General features: G+C 43.8%; 1 protein-coding gene and 1 pseudogene across 1 annotated transcript; both read right to left on the reverse strand.

Moving 5' to 3' along the window:
- Nucleotides 1–1,045: 1,045 nt before the first annotated feature.
- Nucleotides 1,046–7,124, reverse strand: LOC128759334 (cadherin-13-like; annotated as a pseudogene).
- A 1,442-nt stretch (nt 7,125–8,566) lies between these two features.
- On the reverse strand, nt 8,567–21,646 carry LOC128759253 (cadherin-15-like). Its single transcript, XM_053866074.1, has 14 exons — nt 21,471–21,646; nt 14,500–14,628; nt 13,883–14,038; nt 13,198–13,342; nt 12,715–12,896; nt 12,484–12,612; nt 12,216–12,398; nt 11,536–11,780; nt 11,324–11,460; nt 10,730–10,960; nt 10,422–10,661; nt 10,001–10,146; nt 9,728–9,919; nt 8,567–8,767 (listed from the first exon to the last, which is right to left on the reverse strand). The coding sequence occupies exons 1-14, from the start codon at nt 21,519–21,521 to the stop codon at nt 8,567–8,569; spliced, it is 2,367 nt and encodes a 788-aa protein (XP_053722049.1). The 5' UTR covers nt 21,522–21,646.
- Between the last annotated feature and the right edge of the window lie 2,695 nt (nt 21,647–24,341).

Genomic DNA, 24,341 nt, shown 5'->3' on the forward strand with positions numbered 1-24,341 from the left:
GTAATTTCATGTAATAATTTCATTTTCATGTCAACTCTTCGTGTATTGTGTAATTTGTCTAGCATAAACAAGAATTGTTGCAGACTGCTGTTACTGTACATGAGTTTCACCTGTGATCAAGCGAGTCACCATAGTTAAGTTGTATTTGTCCTTGTCCAGCTTCACTCTGAAAATCAAGAGTTTACCTTGCTATCACTGGATGCCCAATAATTCAGAGCATTCACAAAGTACACATTCATTCTTTCATCAATGACAAAGGCGTCTTGATGTGTGCTGAGTGTGACTCCCCTCGAATCAGGTGTTTATTAGGACATAAACAACGTTCTCACAATATTTAAAATAATATTGCTTGTGGCTTCAGCTTCATTGTAAGTGATGCACTACGACGCTGATCGAGCATGTGACAGTTGGACATACGTACAATGAAAATAAAACTTCACCTTATTACTTGGAAATCCACACCATTGGGAATACAAACAAGAAAAATATACTAATAATACAACAAATAATACTTGCAAAAAACATGCTCTTCTGCAAGTGCTCTTGTACAGGTAGATCAACAACAATACTTGCACCATGGCTATAACCTTCAAATTTTAAAATACATCATGAACTTATCCAATAATATATTCATAACTATTTATTCTGACTATTTAGAACGTATTTCAAAGTAACTATTTTAGTGATAAGTTTAAGACTTTTTTGCGCAATAATTTTTGTGTCGTTTCTTTACCCTTGGCGGAAGTGTTTCATGTGCTTCACCTTGTCATAGGCAGGCTTTATATGCCAAAATAAATGGCTGCTACTAGCTGTCTTATAGCTCCACCGATCCACTGACAGCAACCTTTCTTGACAAATGAAAGTTTATTGGATTAAAAGCACACAACACATTGATTTACAAGTCTGTTGACAATTCATAAAAAAGCAACAATGCATTGGAATTATTGATTGCAAAATACCAAAGCAACCGTCCTAACAGATTATTTGTTACATTTTGTAGCAAATTGCTTTATTGTTAATTTTAATTTTTAATTTTCCAATTGTCTAAAAATTCAAACAGAGCGACATCAAAATATAATGACACTCATTAAGGTAGTGAAAGTCATGGTCACCACCAGAGCTGGATGGGTAAATAGAGCTCAAGCTTCCAGTCACAGAGACGTCTCCTTCATATTTGTAGATCTGCTTCATGTCAAGTGACGGCACAGTTGAGTCTCTTTTTGCAGTCTTCAGAGTCTGACAAGAGAAATGCAGACATTCACAACTTTTTCTCAAGACAACAGCTTTAATAATGCCATTCTTGTGTCCTCACAACCTCATAAGATAACAGGTAAAATATGTCATAGCAGACAAACCAGAGTTCTAAAAATCATATCTACTCTTTCTTCTTGCTCTCTCTCTCTCCTGAACTAGTACCTGAGTGGTATTTGTACCACAACTTTAGCTCCATTAGCACATTGTAAATGAATTGTCTCTAAGAATGAATACATTTGTCATTTTTCACTCACTGCAGAGATTGAGTCTTCAATGTTGGGGAGAGCTTCCTCTCGTTCGCCTGACATGGCAGAAGCGGCCAGGTCAAGAAGAGTAGTTAGTATCTTGTTCACCCTCAGTGGCTGCTGGACTGGCTTTGGGCATCATTGCACTCCAGGTTGAGGCCGTTCTGAAGGATAGAGAAGAAGAAATTTGCATCTGTGAGGCTGTACACATTTACTTTATTATCAAAAGAAAAACACCTAAAAGACAGATGCCAGGCATAAGGTAATGTTGAGGGTGAAGTGAGCATACAAGTTGGTTAATTTCACTAACAAGTTCACCCCCGGTTATGACCCATAATCTACTTCAACCGTACAGATCACATCTGCATCTCCAGGCTCTTTCTGATATCCGCTAACACATACGTTACATCGCCTCACATCTAAACAGACCATTTAGAATACGCTCCGTGAGACTCTCATATTTTTGCTGACGTCCTCATGAGTGAGCGCCGCTTGTCATCCAGCACTGTCAGTGGTTGAAGGTAGGTTCTGAGAGACACCAGTGAGCAGCTCACACACAAGTCCATTGTTGGTCAAGATGGTCAGAGATTCACAGGTGAAGCTCTACAAAATGGTAAAAAAAATATTACGGATATTTCAACATTTGTTTAGATGGTTGGATAGTTAGCTGTAAGAAATCTCATACGCTGTTGCTTGAGTCCTCAGCCTCCAAGAGATATGGTGATGGTTGGCCTGAAGAGTTGGCAGCAGTGGGGTCTGGACTATCATCCCCCGCAAGGAGCATCTTGGCTGTCGGCGCAGGAGTGTGGTTGTCAGAGTCAGACTCACTTGTGAAGCTTGGCAGGCTGAGGTCGATGGAATTCTGACTGTAAAACACCACCAGCTGGTCAATCCACGAGCTTTACCTCCGGTGCTGCTAAATACATCTAACCACCTCTCATTCTCGACAAACTAGGTAAAATATTAACCCAGGCTTTTCAACTAACTGGTAAAGATCGACTTGATATCTTGAAGGGTTTGATACAAAGGATGGAAGAATAGATGGTACCAACGTGAACGATATTGTGATGGAACAGTTCAATGACTTTCTGTTACTCAGTGTCGTGAATGTGACAGAGACTCCAACCTTGTCCTCAGTGTCAGTGGGATCTGGTGGGAATTTGCACACTGCTCCTGAGTCAGTAATCTGGGCGCTACTGGGAGTGCATGGCAGGTCAATGCTGATACTCTGGAGACCAGACAAAATGGTCAGCCTACTATTTTTACATTATCCCCATGGCTTTTTATATCATCTACACAAATCCACTTATAGATTAGAAAGACTGTTGGGACAATGAACAGCACAAAATTTAGACAAGGTTGCTGGGTGAGGAAGCTCCTACTGAAGAGTCATTTGAGCTGAATTACACCTCACAAAGCCATAAAATTGTGACACGAGACAATATGGTAGTAAGAAATAACTATCTCTGATCTTGACTCAAATAGTCAAGTATTCAATAGTCATGTATTTTCAACGTTCTGAAAATAAGTGCTTTCCTAAAATCCATGTAAACCCAGCTCTTTGGTTGTCAGAACAATGAGTTAACATCTTTGTCTACTGGGAAGAAGCACCTTATCGCCCAAACAGTCTTCTGTAGATTGTCTGCCCAGGGTGTGGGTGGACAGTGTCTGACAGTGCTTTGAGGGAGAAGTCGTTCTGGGGGTGCAACAATACAAAACTGTGAAGAAGGCACCATCTAATTCAAGTCAATGCCAACACAGCTCAGACTTCTCACCGTATCGACTTCGGCACCTCCTCCATTGTAATTGATGACATTGTCTTGCTGGTTCTCAGCTTCCTGCTCCATTGTTTTCTCGATCTGTGGCGGTTGAAATGCTTTCACCCCCAGGACAGTCAGCCACACTACTTCAACAAAGCAATGGGACTCAGTGGTGGAAGCCCAACAGTCATTTGTCTACAGAACTCAGTGGGTCAGCACCAAATTTACGAGGACATCAAGTGTCGGCTTCACCCACTACAGAGACTGAGAATCCCATTTAATCTTCGACTTCAACTTTGTCCATCTTATTCACGATTAAGTGGGCATAACAAGTGAATACAGAAACTGCAACCAGAAAATAGAGCTTCAAACCCCTGCTTTAGATATAGGACTAAGAATACAGAGCCCCTCTAGCTTGTGAACAATGGCCCGAACAAACTGGAACCAACAACACAAGACAGTGACCTAACAATCTTGTGTCGGAAATGGTCATTGACAAGATCTGAAATAGCACGGCCGCAAGGACGCTAAGCTTTATCCTAACCCCGTGTTTTGGAGTGAGAGCTGTAGATCCCTGTGTCTAGTCTCGTCATCCATAAGTGGTGGACAAGGATAGAACTGGTAACAATCAGGGAGAATTGCTGTCATTACAGGGTTGTTACCAGTCACTTGATTTGCAAAATGTACTTACGTGCTGAAGAAGCAACTTTGACAGCGATGATGATGACCACAATGATTCCGATGCCGAAGCTGGAATCCTGGACTAGAGATGACTGGCAGACCCCTGAAAAGTCACATTTGCACACAGTTACGTTGACCTGAGCAGTGGAGTTAAGAGGCGGAGTCCCAGAGTCACACACCATCACGGTGACCTGGTACACTCCGGACTGCAGGTCAACTTCAGGCTGCAGCACTGTGTGGGTGTCTGAAATGATGAAACAAAGTGTAAAATTAAAAAATGATATTGAGAGTCGAGACACTGTGCTCTTACTGTTGACTTGAGCGACATTCCATTTATCAGTTGACATCATCCACGGTATATCAAACAAGAATGGTGCAGCATGAGGGTCAAAGTCTGCATCCACAGCAGTCAGAACCAGACCAGAACTATTGTCCTTGCAGACAGAGCCAGAGAGAGGAAAGAGCCGAGGGGCAAAGTCGTTGGTCTCCACCAGTGTGATCTGCACAGTGGCTGGAAAGTCCACCAGCATCTACGCAAAGAGATGTGAAAAACAGAGACTCGGTTTGAACTGATGCTTTACTTTGTTTTATTTTACCATGGTCATCCATAACCTCTCAAAGACGGTATGATGGGGTGATTGAAAGAACAAAAGAATGGTATGTTTTTATACAGAGCAGATTATAGCATCATGTAGAGAACACAAAATAGACCCGTGTCAGACAAGTTATCATTTTAGAGATGATGTATTATTATTATTTTTTTTTTTAAAGAACATGTAAGCTGCAGACAAAAACATCCAGCTGGCATAAACAAATGCCAACAAACATGCTAGAACTCAGAATTAAATTAATGCTAAAATGATTTTCTGCTGATAAGCTCATTTCTTGAATCACAATCTCACCCGTCACTTTGACTCCAGCAGTGTAGACCTTGTTACTGACGTGCACAGAGCGCGAGTCAAACCTTCTCTTTGCTGAAATCTCTCCTGTGATGTCATTGATTTTAATCCAGTCCTCTGGGTCTTTGATGATGTCAAATCTGTTGTAACCAACAAAATGACTTTTAGAATTTACTGCCATCATTCCCTTCCCAAATTTAGTTCTGCTGTGCCTATTACGTTCATACCTCATGCTCATATTCTCAGGGTCCACAGCAATGATGCTCATCAGAGAAGTGCAAGGCAGCACAGTTTCAGGGAGCACAATTTTCATCGGGTCCTCGGCGAAGAACGGTGCATCGTTCTCATTGAGCATAGTGACAATGACGGTGGCTGTGCTCACTGGAACCTTTGGAGCTTTGCTGCTTAAGGGGTTGATGTTCTCCACACGGAGGATCAAGTTAAGGTCTTCCACAGTCTCAATGTCCAAAGGCTAAACAAAGAAAAAAGAAAATGTAAATATTTCTCAATTTGGTTAGCAGTTCAGTCTTTTCGTCCAAGTGGTCATAATATTATGGACATGAAGTCATCATTTTCGCTGAAGTAGTGTTCTCACATAACAAAATAAATTCTCAAAGTGTTCTCCGTACCTTCACCACACTCAGGACGCCCTGGTTGGTCTCAGCATCTGTTCTGATGCTGAAATACCCGTGAGGGTCACCAGAGATGGAATACTTAGCCTCCCAGTTTCCTGTTCCTGGCTCATCTCCGTCGGTCACGCTCACTCGGCCGACGTCACCAAGTGAGTTCTCAACAGCAGTCAGGTGGTACTGAAACACAGAAGAGGACTATGTAACAGTATGGACATGAACCACTGTCTTTAGATCCTCACAGATATTGGGCTGAACTTCGGGACGTGATTGTTGGTGTCAGTTACGTTTATGATGGCCACAGCTTCATCTGTCAAGCCATTGCCACCCTCTGCAGTAACCTTCAGTCTCAGTCTGAATGCTTTCACCACCTGAGAACAATGGGTTTCAGTGAGTAACAGAATTCGGACCCTAGCTTGAGAAGTTCAGCACACCTCTCGGCCTGGAACAGCATCTATGGTGGAGATCTTTCCATCAAACCATGGCATGGAGAGGATTTCCTTATCAATGGACGCAGGGATGCTCTCCTCCTCAATGATAGAGTAGAGCAGCATGGCACTAGAAGAAGCTGGTCTGTCTGTCTGTATGGCTGGCATGGTTATCACTTGGGTGCCTGTTCAGAAAATAAAAAAAGTCAAAGTCACAAGAGATCTGTGAGTGAAGCGGTCTGTTTTAAATAAAACTATTGAACAAGTCCCGAAAATGTAATGAAAATCCACCTCATCTAGTCATGCTACTGACAAACCAAACCTAAAGACCCAACCACAACTCTGAAAGATCCTTTTTATATGTTAAAGCAGAAGCAAATGTTAAAGCAAGCAAAGCCAATATCCTGTTGTCACCAAGTTACCGGGAGGTGAGAGCTCTGGAACAGTACCACAGTGCTCTTGCTGAGTGAAGACTGGTCTCTTGTTTTTATCCTCCACCATGATCTTTTTGAGCAAGGGACTGTCCAGTATCCCTCCAGCCTGGGACACTGTGTAAACCTCCACCTGCAGACACATAATTAAAAGGTGTTATTAACAAACATGCTTTAAAGCAGTTACATGATTGACCTAAGATCAATGTTGACAGAAAGTCCTTGAAAGACGTGATATGAAATCAACACTTGCTGTTATCAGAGCCTTTTGTCTGATCAAACACCAAGAGATTTGAGTTCACTCTGCGATAGAAGCCATCGTCCTGGAATCTATTAAGACGTTCATCGATGATAATACTTGGGACAAGGATGAGCTCTACATGTTCCAGGATGTGAAAAAAGCCCACACCAGCATGGAGAGAACATATGAACCCCACAGATAAATGGTACAGCTCTGATCTTCAGGTGATGAGGAGGAATTGATCCCACAACCTTCTTACTGTGAGACTACAGCACTAACCAAAAAAAAAATCAAGTTTTTCTTTTGAAAACAAATAGAATGCATGACTGAATGTTGTTTCTAGTAATTTGAATCATGGTTGCTACTTCTAACATGTAGAAACTACAGTACTAATTTAATCTTCATCTGAGGTCAGACTATCAGTCACATTCTACATCGAGGTCAATTCATAAAGTGCCATCCTTCTTGCCTACTGCTGATATATTCCTGATTTGAAACACGTCAATGAGAACATTCTTACCGTGAAGAAAAGAACCAGCACCTCCAACGGCCTCATCCTCAACTCAGACTGCATCAACTGTGGACGATATCAAGTGCAACTCTGGTGCCTTCACCACCGACTCACAAGTCAAAGGTGTCTCTGTGGGTTGAAGAATGGTTGGTGTTGCTCCACAGGTGAGCTGACTCTTAGAACCTTGGTAAGACAAAGATGGGATACAGTGTTGTTCAGTTGGTTTAGATTACATTCCTTTTATTTCCTCTGTGTACTGAGGGTTTGCAGTAGCAGTCTTACTCTTCTTACTCTGAGGGGCAGTAATGTGTTTGAAGTCATGTGTTTTATGGAAATGGAAATGTTATTTTTTAGGTTTTGCCAACTGAATGTTATGTTTCTGTCATGCAAACTGCAAACATATAGGCACACATCATGCTTGGGGGTGTAGTGGTGAGGTGACATTATCAGTGTACAGGAGGAAGTGAAGATATGAGATAAGAGGCAGTGGCAGCGAGAAGATGAAAGGATGTGCAACGGGTTGATCAAGGATGGGAATTAAAAAGTGCTATCAGGTGACCAGAGAGTGAGAGAACAATGGAAGGAGTAGTTCTGGAAGCAGACGAATGAAAGGGCAGCGCTTGTACCAAACTTGAAAGTCATTCCTTACGCTCATGTTGCGGTGTTATCAAATGTGGGGAACATATTTCTGAGATGGTAGTCATTTCATTTTCTTCATCAGACTACAGTGAGCCAGAGAGGTTAGTTCCGACGTTAGCTGCCAGCATTTATCGAACAGAAAAGAGAGCGGATTCAACATCTCTGGTTTGGACGAGTGTCACAATGAATGAGCCTAGCGACTCGGGCGAGGAAGAAAGTGAGTCCACTATTAACTGTGATGTATTGTTGACATTTAGAAATAAACCACGATTGATAATACAAGAACATTTATTGTGCAGACACTGATACAATCTCAACGTTTGAAGCACAACACCTCAGCCAACGCTCGTCCCCATGAGAAAAGCAACAGAATATGTTATGGTCGTGCACTTTAATCAACAATGGAAATATGTAATAATTTACGTGGACAGCATTTCATAACAAAAGCTGAGGGGCTGTAAGATCATCAAAGAAACAACTCCTAATAATAAGTAAGAAGCAATGTAAAAAAAAAGCAAATGAAAAAAGAAACATACTTTATTGTGCTAATCCCTGAAAATGTAAAACCCTTTTCATGCTCTAACAGCACAACAATTCAGAATACTGTCTCACATCCGTGTGACAAAGACCCGCCTTTTTTGTTTCCTTCATCACTGATAACCCACTTGAGTTCTGTAGCTCATATTGCATTGGGCTGAATGACCATCAGTCTTGTTGACTCTTGGTTACCAGTGGAATATTGGCTCCTTGGAAAACATCAAATCCAGTTAAAAGTCCTGAGAAGCGCCCCCCCCCCTCCAGGGACAGACAGCAATGACCACCCCCCCATCCCCCCCAACCCACGCATCTCAACGAGGACCATACATATCAGCTAATTTTTGGAATCTTGGTCCCCAGTCGTTCAGATAGTCGTAGTCCTGGTCATCATCAGTGCTGGAAGAGGCAATGGAGCTGAGGCTCCCGGCCACTGAGCCATCGCCTTCAAATTTGTAGATCAGTGCAGTGTCGTAGGGCGGAACGTTCGGGTCTTTGTCGGCCGCCTCCCGGCCCTGTGAAGAAATCAATTTCACAATGATATACAATTCATTATGATGAGTACACAAGAGCATGTTGGTGAGTTTGAGGAAGAACCAAGGCCTGTTGTTGCAAAAGTCACAAGCCATGACCTCACACATTTGAATCGTCCAGCTCAAGCCCCACACCTTGTCTCCACTTCTAGAGAGGATGGTGATAGTCTGATATATATTGAAATGACTCTGTACAGGGACGTGCATGGAGACACCACTAGTGGTGATCGAGCCGGTCCTTTGTACCTGAATGAGAAAAGTGCCTCCCCCTATTCTTTCCTTCACTTTTAAATTCTTCAGGAAAAACACACAACGCTCTTAATAATCCCACCCAAATATATATTTTAGTATTTAACAGGGCATCTATTTGCGTCCTTGTGAGAATCGTTGCCCAACCAGCTCCTTCCAGACCTCCTCATGCTGTGCAGGGCGTCAGTCCTGTGGCTCCTCAAACCCGCAGCATCAGAAAGGTAAACACAGCCATCCCTTTGAGCCAGAGCATTGGTATGTTTTGTTAGGCTGTTTTTAGATGGACCTATGCACAGTATTATTTATTCGTTAAAAACCACAGAGTGGCCTTGTTATTTACTTTGATATTTTGAATCTGCTCACAGTAAAATGCTTTGAATTTGAAAGACTGACGTTGGAGATGATCCTTGCAACCTTGAGGTCTTGTGGGATGTGCTGTGACAACTCGGCAACTTTCAAATTGCACGTCAATTTGCTCTGAAGTTTTAATGTAATTTGAATAGATGTGGACAGCATTTTTTTTTAATCAATTCATTTACATTAAGGGTTTTCTGATGGCAAATGTTTGAAATTTGTAAACCTGAATGAGCCAACCCAACACCTCTGACAACAACTGACTCGCGACAGTGATAGTGAAGGACTTTTGCTTGCCAGTGTACAGTGTCGTGCGCTGCCAATACTAGGTCAACTCACCTTGTCTATGAAGTCCTCAATGTTGGTGGGATCTGCAGGTGGTCTGCACGGGTAGGTGGGGGCCGGCAGGTGATGGGGCGCATCCCTCCGGATGGGTTGCTCACCCCGAGGGCAATTGTACATTGGGCCAAAATTGCCAGGCGCCATTAAGACGTCATTTGGGTTGCACAGCAGGTTGATGTTAAAGGCATTCTGATGGCACAAGAACACACCGCTGTCATCACTGACGCAAACACGGCCTCCTCTCACAGTCCGCGGCACTGTACTCTTTACCTCATCCTCTTCACCTCCGCCTTGCTCATCGTAATTGAAGACATTGCCTCGCAAGTCGTCTTCAGAATCATCAACTAGCAGGCCTTTCCCTTTTTTCATCCGCCGCCGTTTCCCAGTTGTTCTCAGTCCAGCAGCCAGGAGCAACACTTGAACAAAACATTTCATTCGTGACGTCACACTGTTGTTCGTCTGCAACAGGCCTTCCACATGTCAGTGGCTACATTCAAGATCAAATGAGGGACTGAACAGCTTCTCCAATATGATCCTAATGTACGTGAATGGATCTTCTTCTTCTTGAGCGGTGTCCCATGCAATACCATGGCATGAGATAGATAAACAGAGTTCACAACTGAGATCAACGTTTGTGCTGCTGCCGGTGGTGTAAATATAGCTGTCTTCTGATAGACAGTGTGAAACTTACGCAGTACCAGTAGACCACTCATGCCGATGATGATGATGGCGATGAAGCCAATTCCAACAGTGGAACCCAGCAGTGCCGCTGCCTCAGACTTGCAATCCCCAAAAAAGTCACAAACACATAGCGTGACATTGACTTCAGCGAATGAGCTAAGAGTCGGCCTCCCGTGGTCAGACACCAACACAGGGACTGTGTACAGCCCTTGCGGCAGGTCCACTTCAGGCTGCAGCACGGCATGAGTGTCTGAAGACGATAATAAAAAAAAAATTGTAAAGGTAATGGATCATCAGAGATAATGCTCATGCTCTTACTGTTTATTTGAGCCATGGTCCAGTTCACAGACATCTCCTCAGGGATTTCAAATAAGAAGGGTGCCGCGTGGGGTGGAAGGTCTTCATCCACGGCAGTCAGAACCAGACCGGAGCTGAACTGATCTCTGTTCTTGCAGATGGAGCCGGCGAGAGGATAGAGTCGGGGGGCGAAGTCGTTGGTCTCCACCAGTGTGATGTGAACAGCAGCTGTGCTGGAAACACCATCAGCATCTGCAATAACACACACAATGGCATATTCTAGTGTATGGTGTGGGTTGTGTGAAACCAGTTCACTGACTTTCCTGGACCTCAGGCTCGCTAGCTTTTCAATGAGCCCTTCCAATCCTATTCACATTTAGAGATGAGAAGGAATAAAGACCTTGTGGTAGGCAAATGTTTGGCGTTAAACATGTCTGCCCAGGCATCACAACAGCCCAGGCACAAACTGCTGCCCCAGGTTTGACCAGCAAAAACTTTACTTACTGTTACGTAGTACACAAGTGGATGAATCTCAGATCACTCTGTGTTGTGTTGGTTACGGTCTTAACTGGTTTAAGGATTTATATGTGTAAAACTTCTGATTCATTGTCTCACCTGTCACTTTGACTCCAGCAGTGTAGATCTTGTTTTTCACATGTGGACTGCGCATGTTAAAGCTTCTCTTTGCTGAAATCTCGCCGGTGTGTTTGTTAATTTCCAGCCAGTTCTCAGGATCTTTGGTCACTTCAAAGCTAAAGCATGGACAGACCTTCACTTTCACTTCACAGCACTCCAACGCACATTCGCTCTGTTATTTTGAATCTTACCTCATTCCCAAGTTCTCTGGGTCAAAGGCAATGTTGTTTTTGAGTGATGTCCCGGGTGCTACATTTTCTGGAACCACAATGTGTATCGGGTTCTCTGTAAGATATGGAGCTTCATTCTCGTTGACTACATAGATGATGACGGTGGCTGTGCTCACAGGAAAATTTGGAGCTTTGCTGCTTAAAGGGTTGATGTTCTCCACACGGAGAGTCAACTTGTGCTCTTTCTGTGCCTCGAAGTCCAAAGGCTGAAAGAAAAATAATGATCGAATTATTTAATATCACTGTGGAAATTCAATTTTAACCTTTCATCTCGGGAAAAGAGATAGTCAGGCATGTCACATTATATATATATATATATATATATATATATATATATATATATATATATATATATATATATATATATATATATATATATATATATATTCATTACTTGGCCTCTTCCACTAGATGGCAGTGTTGGCTGATGAGTTTTAACGGCTTCAGTTTATACATGCTGGTATTTATACCTGCACGGGTTGGACATATTTCATGAAACAGTAAGCCGCTAGTTGGCTATAACTTTAAAGTGCCATTATATGAAAGCTGACATCTTTTTTTTTATTTTAAACCCGAAGGCGCCTCCTACTGGTACAGTTTGATAGTACCTCATCCGGCTTTATTTGTTCAAGAGTTCATACCTTCACCACACTCAGGATGCCCTGGTTGGTCTCAGCATCTGTTCTGATGGCGAAATACCCGCGAGGATCGTTCGAAATAAAAAACTTGGCCTCCCAGTTTCCGGTTCCAGGTTCATCCCCGTCTGTCACATTCACTCGGCCAAGCTCAGCAACCTCCCTGTTCTCCACGGCTGTCATGTGATACTGGAAGAGACAACAGCCCAGCAGAGTAACCCGGTTTGTTGGATCTATATACATTGTAAATTGACCTATAAGTGATCATTCTCACCATCGAGGGTATTATCTTGGGTGCGTAATTGTTGATATCAATCACATGAATGACAGCCACCGCTTCACTTGTCAAGCCATCACCAGCCATATCAGCAACCCGGAGACCCAGCCTGAACGCTTTCACCACCTGACATCAACACGGAAGGGAATAAGTGTCGAGTGCCACTGGAACCCAAGGTGACCAAGAAGAGAAGTTGAGAGCCAACTGTGTCCCTTCTCCAGTGTCTACCTCTCGCTCCAGGCCGACGTCTCTGGTGTAGATGACGCCAGTGCTGTTGTTGATGCCAAACATGGTCTTTTTCATCGCATTATCTGGGATGCTTTCTTGGCTGATGATGGAGTAGCTCAGCGAAGCGTGATAGCTGTTGGGATCATCGGCATCAGTGGCTGACACTGTCATCACCGAGGTGCCTGAGAACAACACCACAACTTGAATGTTGGGAATCAAAAATCACACATCAAATCCTCTCATCTAATCCTAGTTTTAATTCTAAGACGATAACTTGAAGACCACAGCTCATATTATGGAATACACACTTTACCTATACTCTTTTTATTGTGTAATAAACCTGCTATTGCATGAAATGATACATAAATAAATACATTCTTGATGCAATCGTTTTCACAGAGTTTCACCATTAAATGTATTGCCTACTGTAAATATGACAAAGAGGGAGTTTATCATTCATTGCAAAGTTTTCAATGAAGTTACCTGGAACAGACAGCTCTGGTACGGAACCACTGAACTCTTTCTGTGTGAAGGCTGGTCTGTTGTCATTCATATCCACAACCACTATCTCTATGGTGGTAGGAGTCTCCAGTAACTCACCACTAGGGGACAGTGCATACACTTTTAACTGCAAAAAAATGAAGACATTTTTACTCTTAACACAGTGTTTTCATAATTTCACCACTTTTCAGGCGTTTTTCGAATGATGAATGATCATTTTATAAAGCCGCTAAGCTCTCAGACATCTAGTTCCTCCCTCCCTTAAGCACCCATTACACTGTGTTCATTCGATAACCTTTATAAACTATTAATGGGAAATGAGCGTCAATATGACTGAATCTCAATGGCAGAGGTCCAAGTGAAATGGTGTCTGCAAGAGATTTGGGGCATCTGCCGCCAACAGATGTGGGACTGTACAGGATGTTTGGTTGGACGCAGTGGGTTTCCATCACAAGCCAACAGGTCTGACCCACTCTGAAGTGTCTCCCATGTTGCCCATAAAGTTCCTCAGTGCAGGACCTCTGTTGGTCTTGTGACCGTCGAGACACTGACAAATGAATGAAGAGAAAAACAACTTCTGGGAATCGCTCAGTGCACGTTGGTGGAAGTTGCTATAAAACCAATTAACCAGCCGACGTAAAACTCCACTTTTCTATAAAAGACCCACCGTAAAATTCTGGTATTTCTCTCTGTCCAGCGGCTGCTTGCTCCAAATCACTCCGTTCTTTTCATCAATCTCAAACAGGTTTTTGGGTTCCTGGTCAATTCCTGGTCCCTCCAACTTGTACAGCCCCTTCCCTTGGACAATTTTGTCGGACTTGACCTGGAGCAGAGGAGACAAAGATGGAGAGGAGATACAGTTGTTGATGATCAGAGGTAGGCCGGGGGGTGCAGGGCAGGGGGTGTACTTGTAAACCAGATGTTGCTACACCGGCGGGGAGAATGTTGACGGTTTGGAACCTTGAGACCAGAGCATTTAAATCTCTCTCTGACTGAGGCAGGAAATTTCATATACATTTCTTGCTAGACATCTTTGACGCAGCTCCAAAGTGAGTCCCTGCCAAAGTTCATGGTACATCTATCATATTCCTGTCTGAAACAGGCAGTCACTCCTTTCTTGACATTCTCCTCCAAATGTCTAAATGGTTTGATCCTTACTCTTAGATCCACGAATGGAAAGTTGTCCGCCTCAAAAATCTCTCTCAATCTCAGCTTCTTTACTTATCAACCTGCATCGTTCCTCCTCCTCCCACTGTATCGGTCCCCATGTTTTCATGTTCCCACCTGGACAAGATGTTCTGGAACATGCTTGCTGTTTTCCAACACTTTGATTTGAGGGATGATCCAGTCTCTCTTCACTCTGCCTGTTGCCTTTGGCCATGGATTCATGATTTTAGCATCAAGGCTCCACACCTGAGAAGATAAAACACAAGAGGAATTGCAACATGCAGACAAAATGGTTCCGATGAGTCATCGAAATGCTGCCGTTTCAATGTCCGCAATCACAATGAGTGTTTACGATCTGGTTTCTGAAAGTTAGAAATGAAGTCATTCCAGCTATTTGCAGCTGTTTACAGTCTGTTCCATCACGTCCCTGCTGGGCTGATGGAATGGCTGAGTAACAGTCTGTCAGGACTGATTGAAGCAGAGGAGTCGGGCATCGGGTTTCTTTCACAAATACGACGCCTCGTCGGCCCCCTTTGATCTGGGTGCAAATTCTTCTCAAGACCAGGAAACGCTAAGGCTCCTCTCACAAGCTTTTATCCGCCACATTGCTGTCTACACCGTGTTCAAACAAAAACATGGCTGCACACACACACACACACACACGCACTTGTGGGGGATGCACTCACACAACAGCTGTTGATCATGGATTTAGACCCTGTGCTTTCCCAGCCACATTCCCACTCAGACGAACAAATTCCCCTTTATGCTCCGCTCGGCACCTGACTGGGAGTTTGGGGTCGCCTTACAAATTCGCTCCACGCAATTCCACTGACACCCTCAGAATACACACGCGTTCTCACAGATCATCGTCCATACATGCTGAAAACATCCACCCACACATCATCATCTCGGCACATTTCCGCGAGCTCCTTCCGTCTTCACTGTGGGAATTTGGCCGAGTCAACATCGGCGCACACATGTTACAATCATCTGGAGGGCTCAAAATAAACGTCCATGAAGTCAGTCGCCGAACCGACTTATTGTATACAAACAGCTAGAAAATCATGGCGAGCATATGGCCTGGGTGTTGAATGGGCGCTTACAGAGCTGAGCGCTGGCTAGCAACATATCAACAAGCTGCTACACTGCAGGGCTGGAATGGTTAACATGGCTGGCATGTGCAGCAGCGCCTGGGTGCAGGCTAATCTTAGATTTTCTCCTATCTCCTCAACTTTAGCCTGTTTAGCTTTTGCTGCTTCCACTGGGCCAACGTGGGCGTCAGTATTCAGGATTAGAAAATCATCGTCGTCATAGATGTTGACTGGCGCTTGAGTCAAGTGCAGAAAGAACACATATCCTGGAGATGAAAAGTCTTCTCTTTCAAGACTGCACCCTATAAAATTTAACAACACTTGGCTGGCGCCCCCATCAGGGCCTCCCCCAATGGCACGGACTCAGGGATTAACCGTTTCCTCGTTTTTGACCGCACTTCAAAGAAACATTTTTGTCCCATAATGGTGTTTCAGAGGGCTCCGGTCAGAAGTGAGTCAATGCTGACAAAATGAGCGGCGGGTACAGCAGCATCTGTTCCCTCGTGTTGGTCGCCCAGCAATATGAACATGGGCAAAGCAAAAGAGGAGTCATTCAAAAACTGCTACAAAGTGAGGAAGCAAAACACAACGTACATCTTACAACCCATCACTGTTTAGTGTAAATAGACCGATGTTGAGTCGAACACACTGCCTGAGATTTAATTGTTGCTTGATATTTTAGGAGGGACAACAGCGTGTCAGCACAACCCACGAAGAGAGGTGTCGATGCCATTGTGGTGCTGGGAAATCTCTTGATATAAAGGTCAGTCACTGTGGTCAAGAGCTTTTTAAATGGGAAATGTGTTGTCTAGTCCAGGTGGCACCAACCTTTACAGAGGTGTGAGAACCTCTCTTCTGGACACACTAAGGAGGGCAGACCCAGGACTAGCATTCAGGAATCTGGGGAGAAGTAAATCACCACTACCCAGTGACCTGCCTGATAGAATTAATATGTTTATTCCATTACAAGTAACATCCGATTTTCTGACCAACCCGTTGTAAGTCAGACTAGACGTAAGCCGAATGCCATTCAAAATGCCTGACACGAGGTTTATAGGTGCTAGTGTATAGGATACACCATGTCAATCTGTTGCGTTTTTAAGCAACTTTTTCTATTGAATACTATTATATACCAATCTGCTTACAGCTGTAACTGTCGTATGCGATGCCAGGCTGCGACGTGCTACGTTGCCTGACATTGAACAAGAAAAAAAAGCAACAAAGTACGGGTGGACATAAGTCGAGCAGGTCGTAAGTCGGATGTTACTTGTATTCAGTCTTACTCTTTATCAACCAGCCTATATTTGAGAGGCATAACCTGTGGCAAAGGAACTAAACAGTTAAAATAAAACATGTTCAATGTCCATATGATGTGAGAGAGAACCCATCCATATGTAGATACAGACACATACATACAATGCACACACACCAGAAACCCATCCATCTTCCAGGATGATCACCAACTGGGAGTTAAAGAGCACATGGGGCACATTACCCCAGGCAGCAGGGGACCAAGACTAATACCCTGCTGCACTAAGGAGACGGATGAAGCTGGAGATGACAACAGAGACATTATATTACAAAAGACACAGACAAATATTACCCCAAAATAAAGTAAATATACCATATGAAGGCCTGCCTGTTGCTCTGAACACCTTGGGTCTACATGGATTCGGCAAATCTACAAAACACATGTAGATTCGCGGGTCATACTTTCCAGTGTGTAAAAAGTGTGCCGGTCTGACATTCCGTGAGCAGGAGGAACTGCGCTGTATCGTGCTTCCAAACCTCACTGGAGGGCTGAGCAGCATGATGCCTCAGGAACAGGCACTCGCACTTCACTGGCTGGGGACATAGCTACTATTGTACAGCTGAAAGTGAGTTGAAACTAAGTTGAGGGTGTGTGACGCGACATTTAAACCAGATATGTAGTTGGAACAAAACCTGAGTGATGAACAGCAGGTTAGAATGCAGCGAAAGAAATGTGTGATTTCATTTTTCTGCGTCATTCATCACTGTCTGTGAGCTTTGACCTGTAGACGAGACGCTCCTGGACCGACGCCTCATCACCTATCTGGCGCATTTATAATGTTTTTACCAGACCAGGATGCAGTAACTCTCAGGTGTCGTGTTACCAATTAGACCGCAGCGTGCCATCTCACGGCCTGAGTGGTGACACAAGGCATGGATCCGCTCTTTTGGGAGCTTTTCACAGACACTTTTACAGCGGTGACCTTTCACCTCAGCCCTCACAGAAGTATGGACAGCTTGTTCGGGGGTGCCATGCCCCTTCACCAGCCACGTCGCGGCATCACATTGTGAGGATTGGTTGTTGAATTTTGGTTAAGTTACTTCTTAAATTGGCCTTTCAATTATTTCTGTGGTGTCATTACAAAATTGTTGTTTTTTCTATTAATCTCTTAAATCCATGTGTGAAGTTGCATTTTCCTAGTACAAAGTCAAAATAGCAATAGTTTTGTTTTCATTGGAACTGGGTCCTGATTTGAAAACTCAGCCCAAACAGTTGCTGCAACCTCATTTTGGGGGATCGAAGGCTGGCAGCTGCTGTAACCTAAGGAAGAAGTCATAGTAGCAGCAGCTGATGAGGACTCTGACTTGCTGTTGACTGAAGCTTAAGAGGAGCCTTTGTGCGTGGAAGTGGGGCAGACGCTCCTCAGGATGAGTGTAAACCAACGTTCAAACTGTGAAGGCCACGGAGAACCAGAATTGAGTTTAGTAGTTCCATCAAAGACAAGCTGATTCAACTCTAAAAAAGCAAGGGATTTCTTGATTCAAGAGGACTAGGCCACCCAGTGTTTTTCTTTCTCCCCTCAAAAGAGATCTCTCTGAACTGCAGTAGGTCTAAATGCTGGGCCACCTTGTCAGCCCTCTAGAGAAGTTGGCACAGCTGAGATGTCCTCCCTCAAACATTTTTCGGCTAAGAGGTCGCACAGGTGCCCTCCCTCCCGGTCACCAAGTGTCCAGGCAGCCTGGAGGACTGACGGTCCCACCCTTGTGTTCTCTGCTCAGTCATGACTGGTAGATGTTGGCATGGTCACCCTATTTTTGGGTCCAAGTGTGTCTTCTGGAGCGGCAGGTGTGTCAGCCTCAAGAATGCTGAGCAAGGTTATAGCGTTCAAACTAGGAGCAAGAATAGCGTGCAACATAAACACTGACCCAATGGCTAGTGGAGTGGAGTGAAGGGAAGATTGGGTTAAATTTTTAAGCCTGTGAGCATCTTTGTCCGATGCAGAGCTGTTACTTTTCTCATCTATCACAATGTGAATGAATGCTACACAGGTGGCCTTTGCCAAGGGCCTTTGATCTGGCTGGCAAAATCTACATTGTTCATCAACATGACACAGCTATCATTATTTACATAACCTGAGAGATCTCCCAGCCTATATACAGTGAGTAGTCACTTTTCAAATAGTCATCATTACATTTGTTACACCTACTTAAACAAAAACAAACAAAAGATGAAAGAACTTTTAAATATTCCGCAACAAAACGTCCAACAAAAATACAGCCAGATTGAAGGAAACTTTAAGATCGAATCTCTTGTATTACAGTATTTAGAAATTGTCTTTTACGTCTGTCGATTTCATCGCTATTGTGAGATACTTCATCGCACTACATCCGACTCACCCGGTCAGACCTGGGACTCGGTCTTTAACCTCTGACTGATTGTTTCCGATGAATAAGATATCAGCACCAGCCGGCTGTTGCCACGCACTTTTGATTTGCACCCGATTTCACGGCCCAGTTGTGGCCCACTCCTCTTTCCGCACAAGGATTACCGAGCAAGACAAATGGCATCACGTATGCATCTGGGAACAGCTGTGACCAGTGCCTGACTCCGACAACACGAGACACCTGTTCACTTAAGGGAAACACCTTAATGACATATGCATAGTGGCTGGTCTGCTGCTCACTGGGAAACTTCTGTGACAATAGGAAGCATTAGCTTTGATCCCAGTAGAATAGAAATGATGACGATGGGAGATGAAGTCTATCGTTTTACACTTGCATTATCGGTTACCTCTGACAATATTGTGTAGCTACGAATCCAGAGAAAAGATATACTTGACAATGATCCTAGATGAGTTTAAGACCCATTTATGACATTACTTGGGATCCGGATCCAGATCCGGCCGGAGCCTTCTGTCCTTGCTCTACATTCATTTTGCCCATATTTCTGCACTTTTCCACAAAGCTGACGGAAACGGCCAAAACGGAACATTGCCCCTGGAAACCGTGGGGGGCAGCGTTGCTGTTACCACCTAATACTTAACTCAAATGAGACATGAGGAAGACATAACAATGGCGGAATTTGTTTGTCCTCCAGTCGCATTATGTTTAACAGCCGCAGCGACCACCACCTCCTACAACGCAGCCTCTCTTTCGTCTTTTGTGCAGGAGGTACATTATCAATACATCTACCACAGTCGCCATGTTGGTTTTGGAGTTTGTCTTGCCATAAACTTTTGACTCAGGGCTGCTCCCCCTGGTGGATATATTGGTGAACAAAAATAACACAGCAAAGAATGCAGGGAGGAATGTGATCAGTGACGGTAATGTGTGAAACGGAGCGGTACAATTTCGTGCATCTCGGGAGCATAAATGAGGCTTAACTCTACTCTGTAGCATGTTTACAATAAACGATACATTTTGTACATCTAATTCAGTCAGTCACTAATAGTGAATTAGTCATGAATCTCCCACAAATCTGTTTCCCAACTGTACTGTCCGAGACTTGTTCGCAGTATATAGAGGTTTTTAGAGTGCAGTCTGGACTGTTTGACTGGTGACCTCAGGTAGACGCTACTGCTATTTGTAGACGATTGGTCGGTTTAGTTGGTGTGGATGAGTCCACAACCAGAGGGTTAAGGAAAAGCCTGTATATATTCTTTTTTTTAAAATATGAAATTTATGTTATCATTTAAATAGATTTTCTGGAATTGCTAAAATACATTAATTATTTTATGAATTCTGTTTTTCATTCAGATGAGGGTTTGAGTCAAGAAATGTTTTGTTGCTGAATTTAATATTATTAGGATTATTAAAAAGAAAATATAAAAATAAAATGCAGCTAAAAAGCAAACAAATATAAACTCCACATCAAATAATAATAATAATAATAATAATAATAATAATAATAATAATAATTCTTTCCTCATTTCAATGGGCAGCGTGCTTTCTCCATTGACTGCTACTGCTGGCTAAAAATATATTTTTATTTTTATTTTTTTTCTTCTGAAGACATTGTCATTAATAGATGCTGAAATATGTAAAGAAACTTCATAATTTCATACTGACCTCAGGTGGGGCGCAGAATAAGAGACAAGAGTCACATGTGTCTCTGCACCTTGCCCTCACCTGAGATAAATCATCAAAGCAAAGTCCCTTCTATACATCCCACTATACTTTGACGTGAATTTTAATGCTGTGACTTATACTGCCATCAATTTCAGAGCTGAAACTTGGCATCTTCTGACAGGAGCAACAAATAAATCGTGGAAGCCTCTGCACACATCTGGACTCTCATCCTCCTCACTGCCCTCCATCATCCTCGACGGAATGTTTACAGCAGTATGAAACTGATTGCGGAGCGAGTTCACTCTGCTGATGAGAAGTGATGAATGGTTGGTTGAAAACATCCCTCAGGTAACGGCATCAACTGTTTATTTCAAGGAGTCGGGCAGCTAAAGGTCGGACTCCATCTGGGATTCAAGCATTTGTTTGGGAATGTTGTACAAACTTCCACTCCAAATTCACAACCAACGATGCAGTTTGAAAGCGCCACATGAGTAGCATGCTCCTGCCGCAGAACATTTCTCATGTGTTTTAAACTTTTAAAAAAACATGCATGAGGAAGACCACTGCGGCTCACAAGCCGCCGCCACACACTACAAATGTTTTTGTCATGGATTTTGAGTTATATTTTTCAAGTCTTTGTAACATAACTTACACTTAAAAACTTTAAAAAAGTCTTACCCCACAGAGTAGAGCAGCCATCACACACGCCATCAACAACCGAGGCTCCATCCTTGCTTCTTCCACTCTCCCAGGGTGAACTGGAGAGGACCTGAGAGGATCCAAGGGGCCAAACTCTTCGAATCCACCTTCTTTTGCTTTCCTCTGACAGCCGTGCCGTTTGTCCGTCTGTTCCTCACAGCTCCTCCCTAACCAAAGCCGGACTTTGTGTCTCAGTCGTGGGGTAGGGGTTAGAATTTCAGTGGCGGCCCGCCTGAGTCCCCCCACACATGTGCTGTCACTCACAACCCAAATGAGTGGGCTGAAAAGAGAAGTGGGGCAGCTGCTTCTAGGGTGGACAGAGACGACGTGCTCACCAGTAGAATTTAGACAGCGCTTCATTTTGCATTCAGTGGAGAACATTTTGTCTACACTGTGGAAGCTGCTCCGTGTAGATTGGTTAGTCATTGTAAAAGAAAGTACATTAATATTGTCCGGTCTGAACGTATGAGAAAAATCCATAATAAAATATATTTCAGTATATTTTTGTCAAATCTCTGCCTCAAGATTTTTGAGGCATCCTGTTCTCAACCATAAGACGAGTCACAGCACATTCCACGGCCAGTTCTTCAGTCACCTCCACTCGTCCTGGTTTAAGCTGTTGTTGGTTCCGTGATGTAGATTGTGCTCTAGTGTTCCTCAGGTGCACAACTGAGCAGGTACATTTGTCCAGCCCTTGAGCAAAGTGAGTCTGTAGATGGGCAGGGTGTTCGGAAAGGTCACGGCCATTTGTCAGGATTAAAAACTGTGATTTTAGCCACGGTGTTATTTGTTTTTTATAATGGATGGCTACAAGTATGATTTTACTATATTATCTAACAGACTCATATTCAGAGTGCAGGGAATTCTGTTCAAATAAGAGGGGCGACTCAATTGAAAAAGTAATGTTATTACACAATGACATGTTTTACATAGATTTACCAAGTACTGCATTGTAACATTTGATACCAGAATCAGCAAGTTTCAGTTGAATCTGCACACATGAGCTTGAACGTCATAATGAAAGTGCTAAACTCTTTGCTGCATGAAGTGCACAAAACATTTCTTGTGCTTCAGTCATCCAGTTTATTGACATAAAGTTCCCATCCATCGGCGCAATCATCTCTAGTCTTCATCATGGAAGTTTTGGTTATGACCTGGAAGTGGCGGACAGAAAGACATTCCGTGCAAAACATTGTTTTCTTCAGTAAATCTGAGTTATATGCATTTTTTTGTGTGGTTGATTGAAATGAATGCATTAAAGCAGCAGACCCAGTTTCATGGACTGTTTCAATAAACACGCCACGCTCCAGATACAGGTTTTCTCTCTGGCAGGTCCTCCATAACCTTGTCTCAAAAGATGGTGGATGGGGTGAAAGTGGACGTTGTGCTCTAGCTATCCTGCCTGGTCCAAGTCCACGATCATGTCTGAGCGACCCCAGTTCCTGTGTCTGTAGCCTTCATTTATTCACCATCACCCCTTCAACACCAGGGAGTTCAGCAACTCAACACATTCTAAGCTCTTGAATTCCTGGGACACTTGGCACTGCATTCTCCACATGTCCCAGCTTCTGCTTGAGACAGGACATGAACCGATCTTACCTCCTTCCTTGGGACTCATTTAACGGACCCGATAACATCCGTATGAAGTGGCCGTAGCTTCAAAGGTGTTCAAGCCTTTCTAGGTGTTGAAGGTCAAAGATCATGGAGCAGAGTGCGCCATCTAGTGGGCACGGCAGAAAGTGCGCTGCACATCAAGCGCAGTTTGCTTCATACTGCCTGAATAACTTCTGGTTTGAATTCGCTATAAGTGCTGATGCATCGCTAGTGACGTTCTGACGACCAAGAAGACTCTTTAAACCGTTTGCTCATTGTCAGCCCGTCCCGCAGGCGCGTCACGTGGGCAGCTCGATACGATCACTTGGACGCCGACGACTCCCAGGAAGGCGCCGCAGCTCACCTGCGGAGAGCAGCCAGTGACGTCGGTGCACATGCAGACGGTGAGGTGTGTGTCACTCACGATGATCCCGGGGTAATATCTGGCTGCATCCCCGTCGTCAGCGTGGAGAAACGTGACGAGGCCCAAACTCCAGGTGAGCAGACTGACGAAGAACAGGTAGACCGCGGCCATCAGGATCCTGTACCAGCACTCGGCTGAGGACGCAGAAGAAGCTTTAGCGTCATGGCCGCCAACTTTACGTCACTTCAAAGTCACGCTGACGCACTACATTCGGACAGCACTATAGAGGAATATGTTGCGACACCGTTAAGCTCCACGACCTCCTCCGCCTCTTCCTCTGGTTCCATGTGACCCAGCGTGTCGCGACTCCATGATTCGTGCTTGTGAAAGACAATCCATCGCTTTTCTGGGACGATGACGGACTCCTGTTTGGACATGATCACTTGCTGCTGGTCAACAGTTGCCATCTCTGTCGTCACTTCACGCTGCTCTTTGCTTTTATAGGAACGTTTAAAGTAAATGTCAAGACTGGCCGCACAGTTATGTGGCGAATAAAAGCCACTTTTCTAAGTTCTAACGTCACCACGTCATCAGCAACATGAAAAGTAACAGGTCCTTTGATGCTGGCTTTCATTTACGTTTCAACCAGCAGAGGGCAGTAGATGATCACGCAAACTCTGCTGCTTTGTCAACACATTTGAAATTAAAAAAAAAAAAAAAAAAAGGTGAAAAAGTGGTGATTAATTCAGAGTACACATCGCAAATATACGCGTAAAAGCAAAAGCCAACCATTCATTACATATGTGAGCGGTAAAACTAAGAGAATCTATGTAACCTACATGGCTCCTGCAGACAGACGACGTTGAAGGTTGGAACACGTTTGGTCCAAGTGT

This window comes from Synchiropus splendidus, chromosome 5 (genome assembly GCF_027744825.2).
Source record: "Synchiropus splendidus isolate RoL2022-P1 chromosome 5, RoL_Sspl_1.0, whole genome shotgun sequence".
Classification (NCBI taxonomy): domain Eukaryota; kingdom Metazoa; phylum Chordata; class Actinopteri; order Syngnathiformes; family Callionymidae; genus Synchiropus; species Synchiropus splendidus.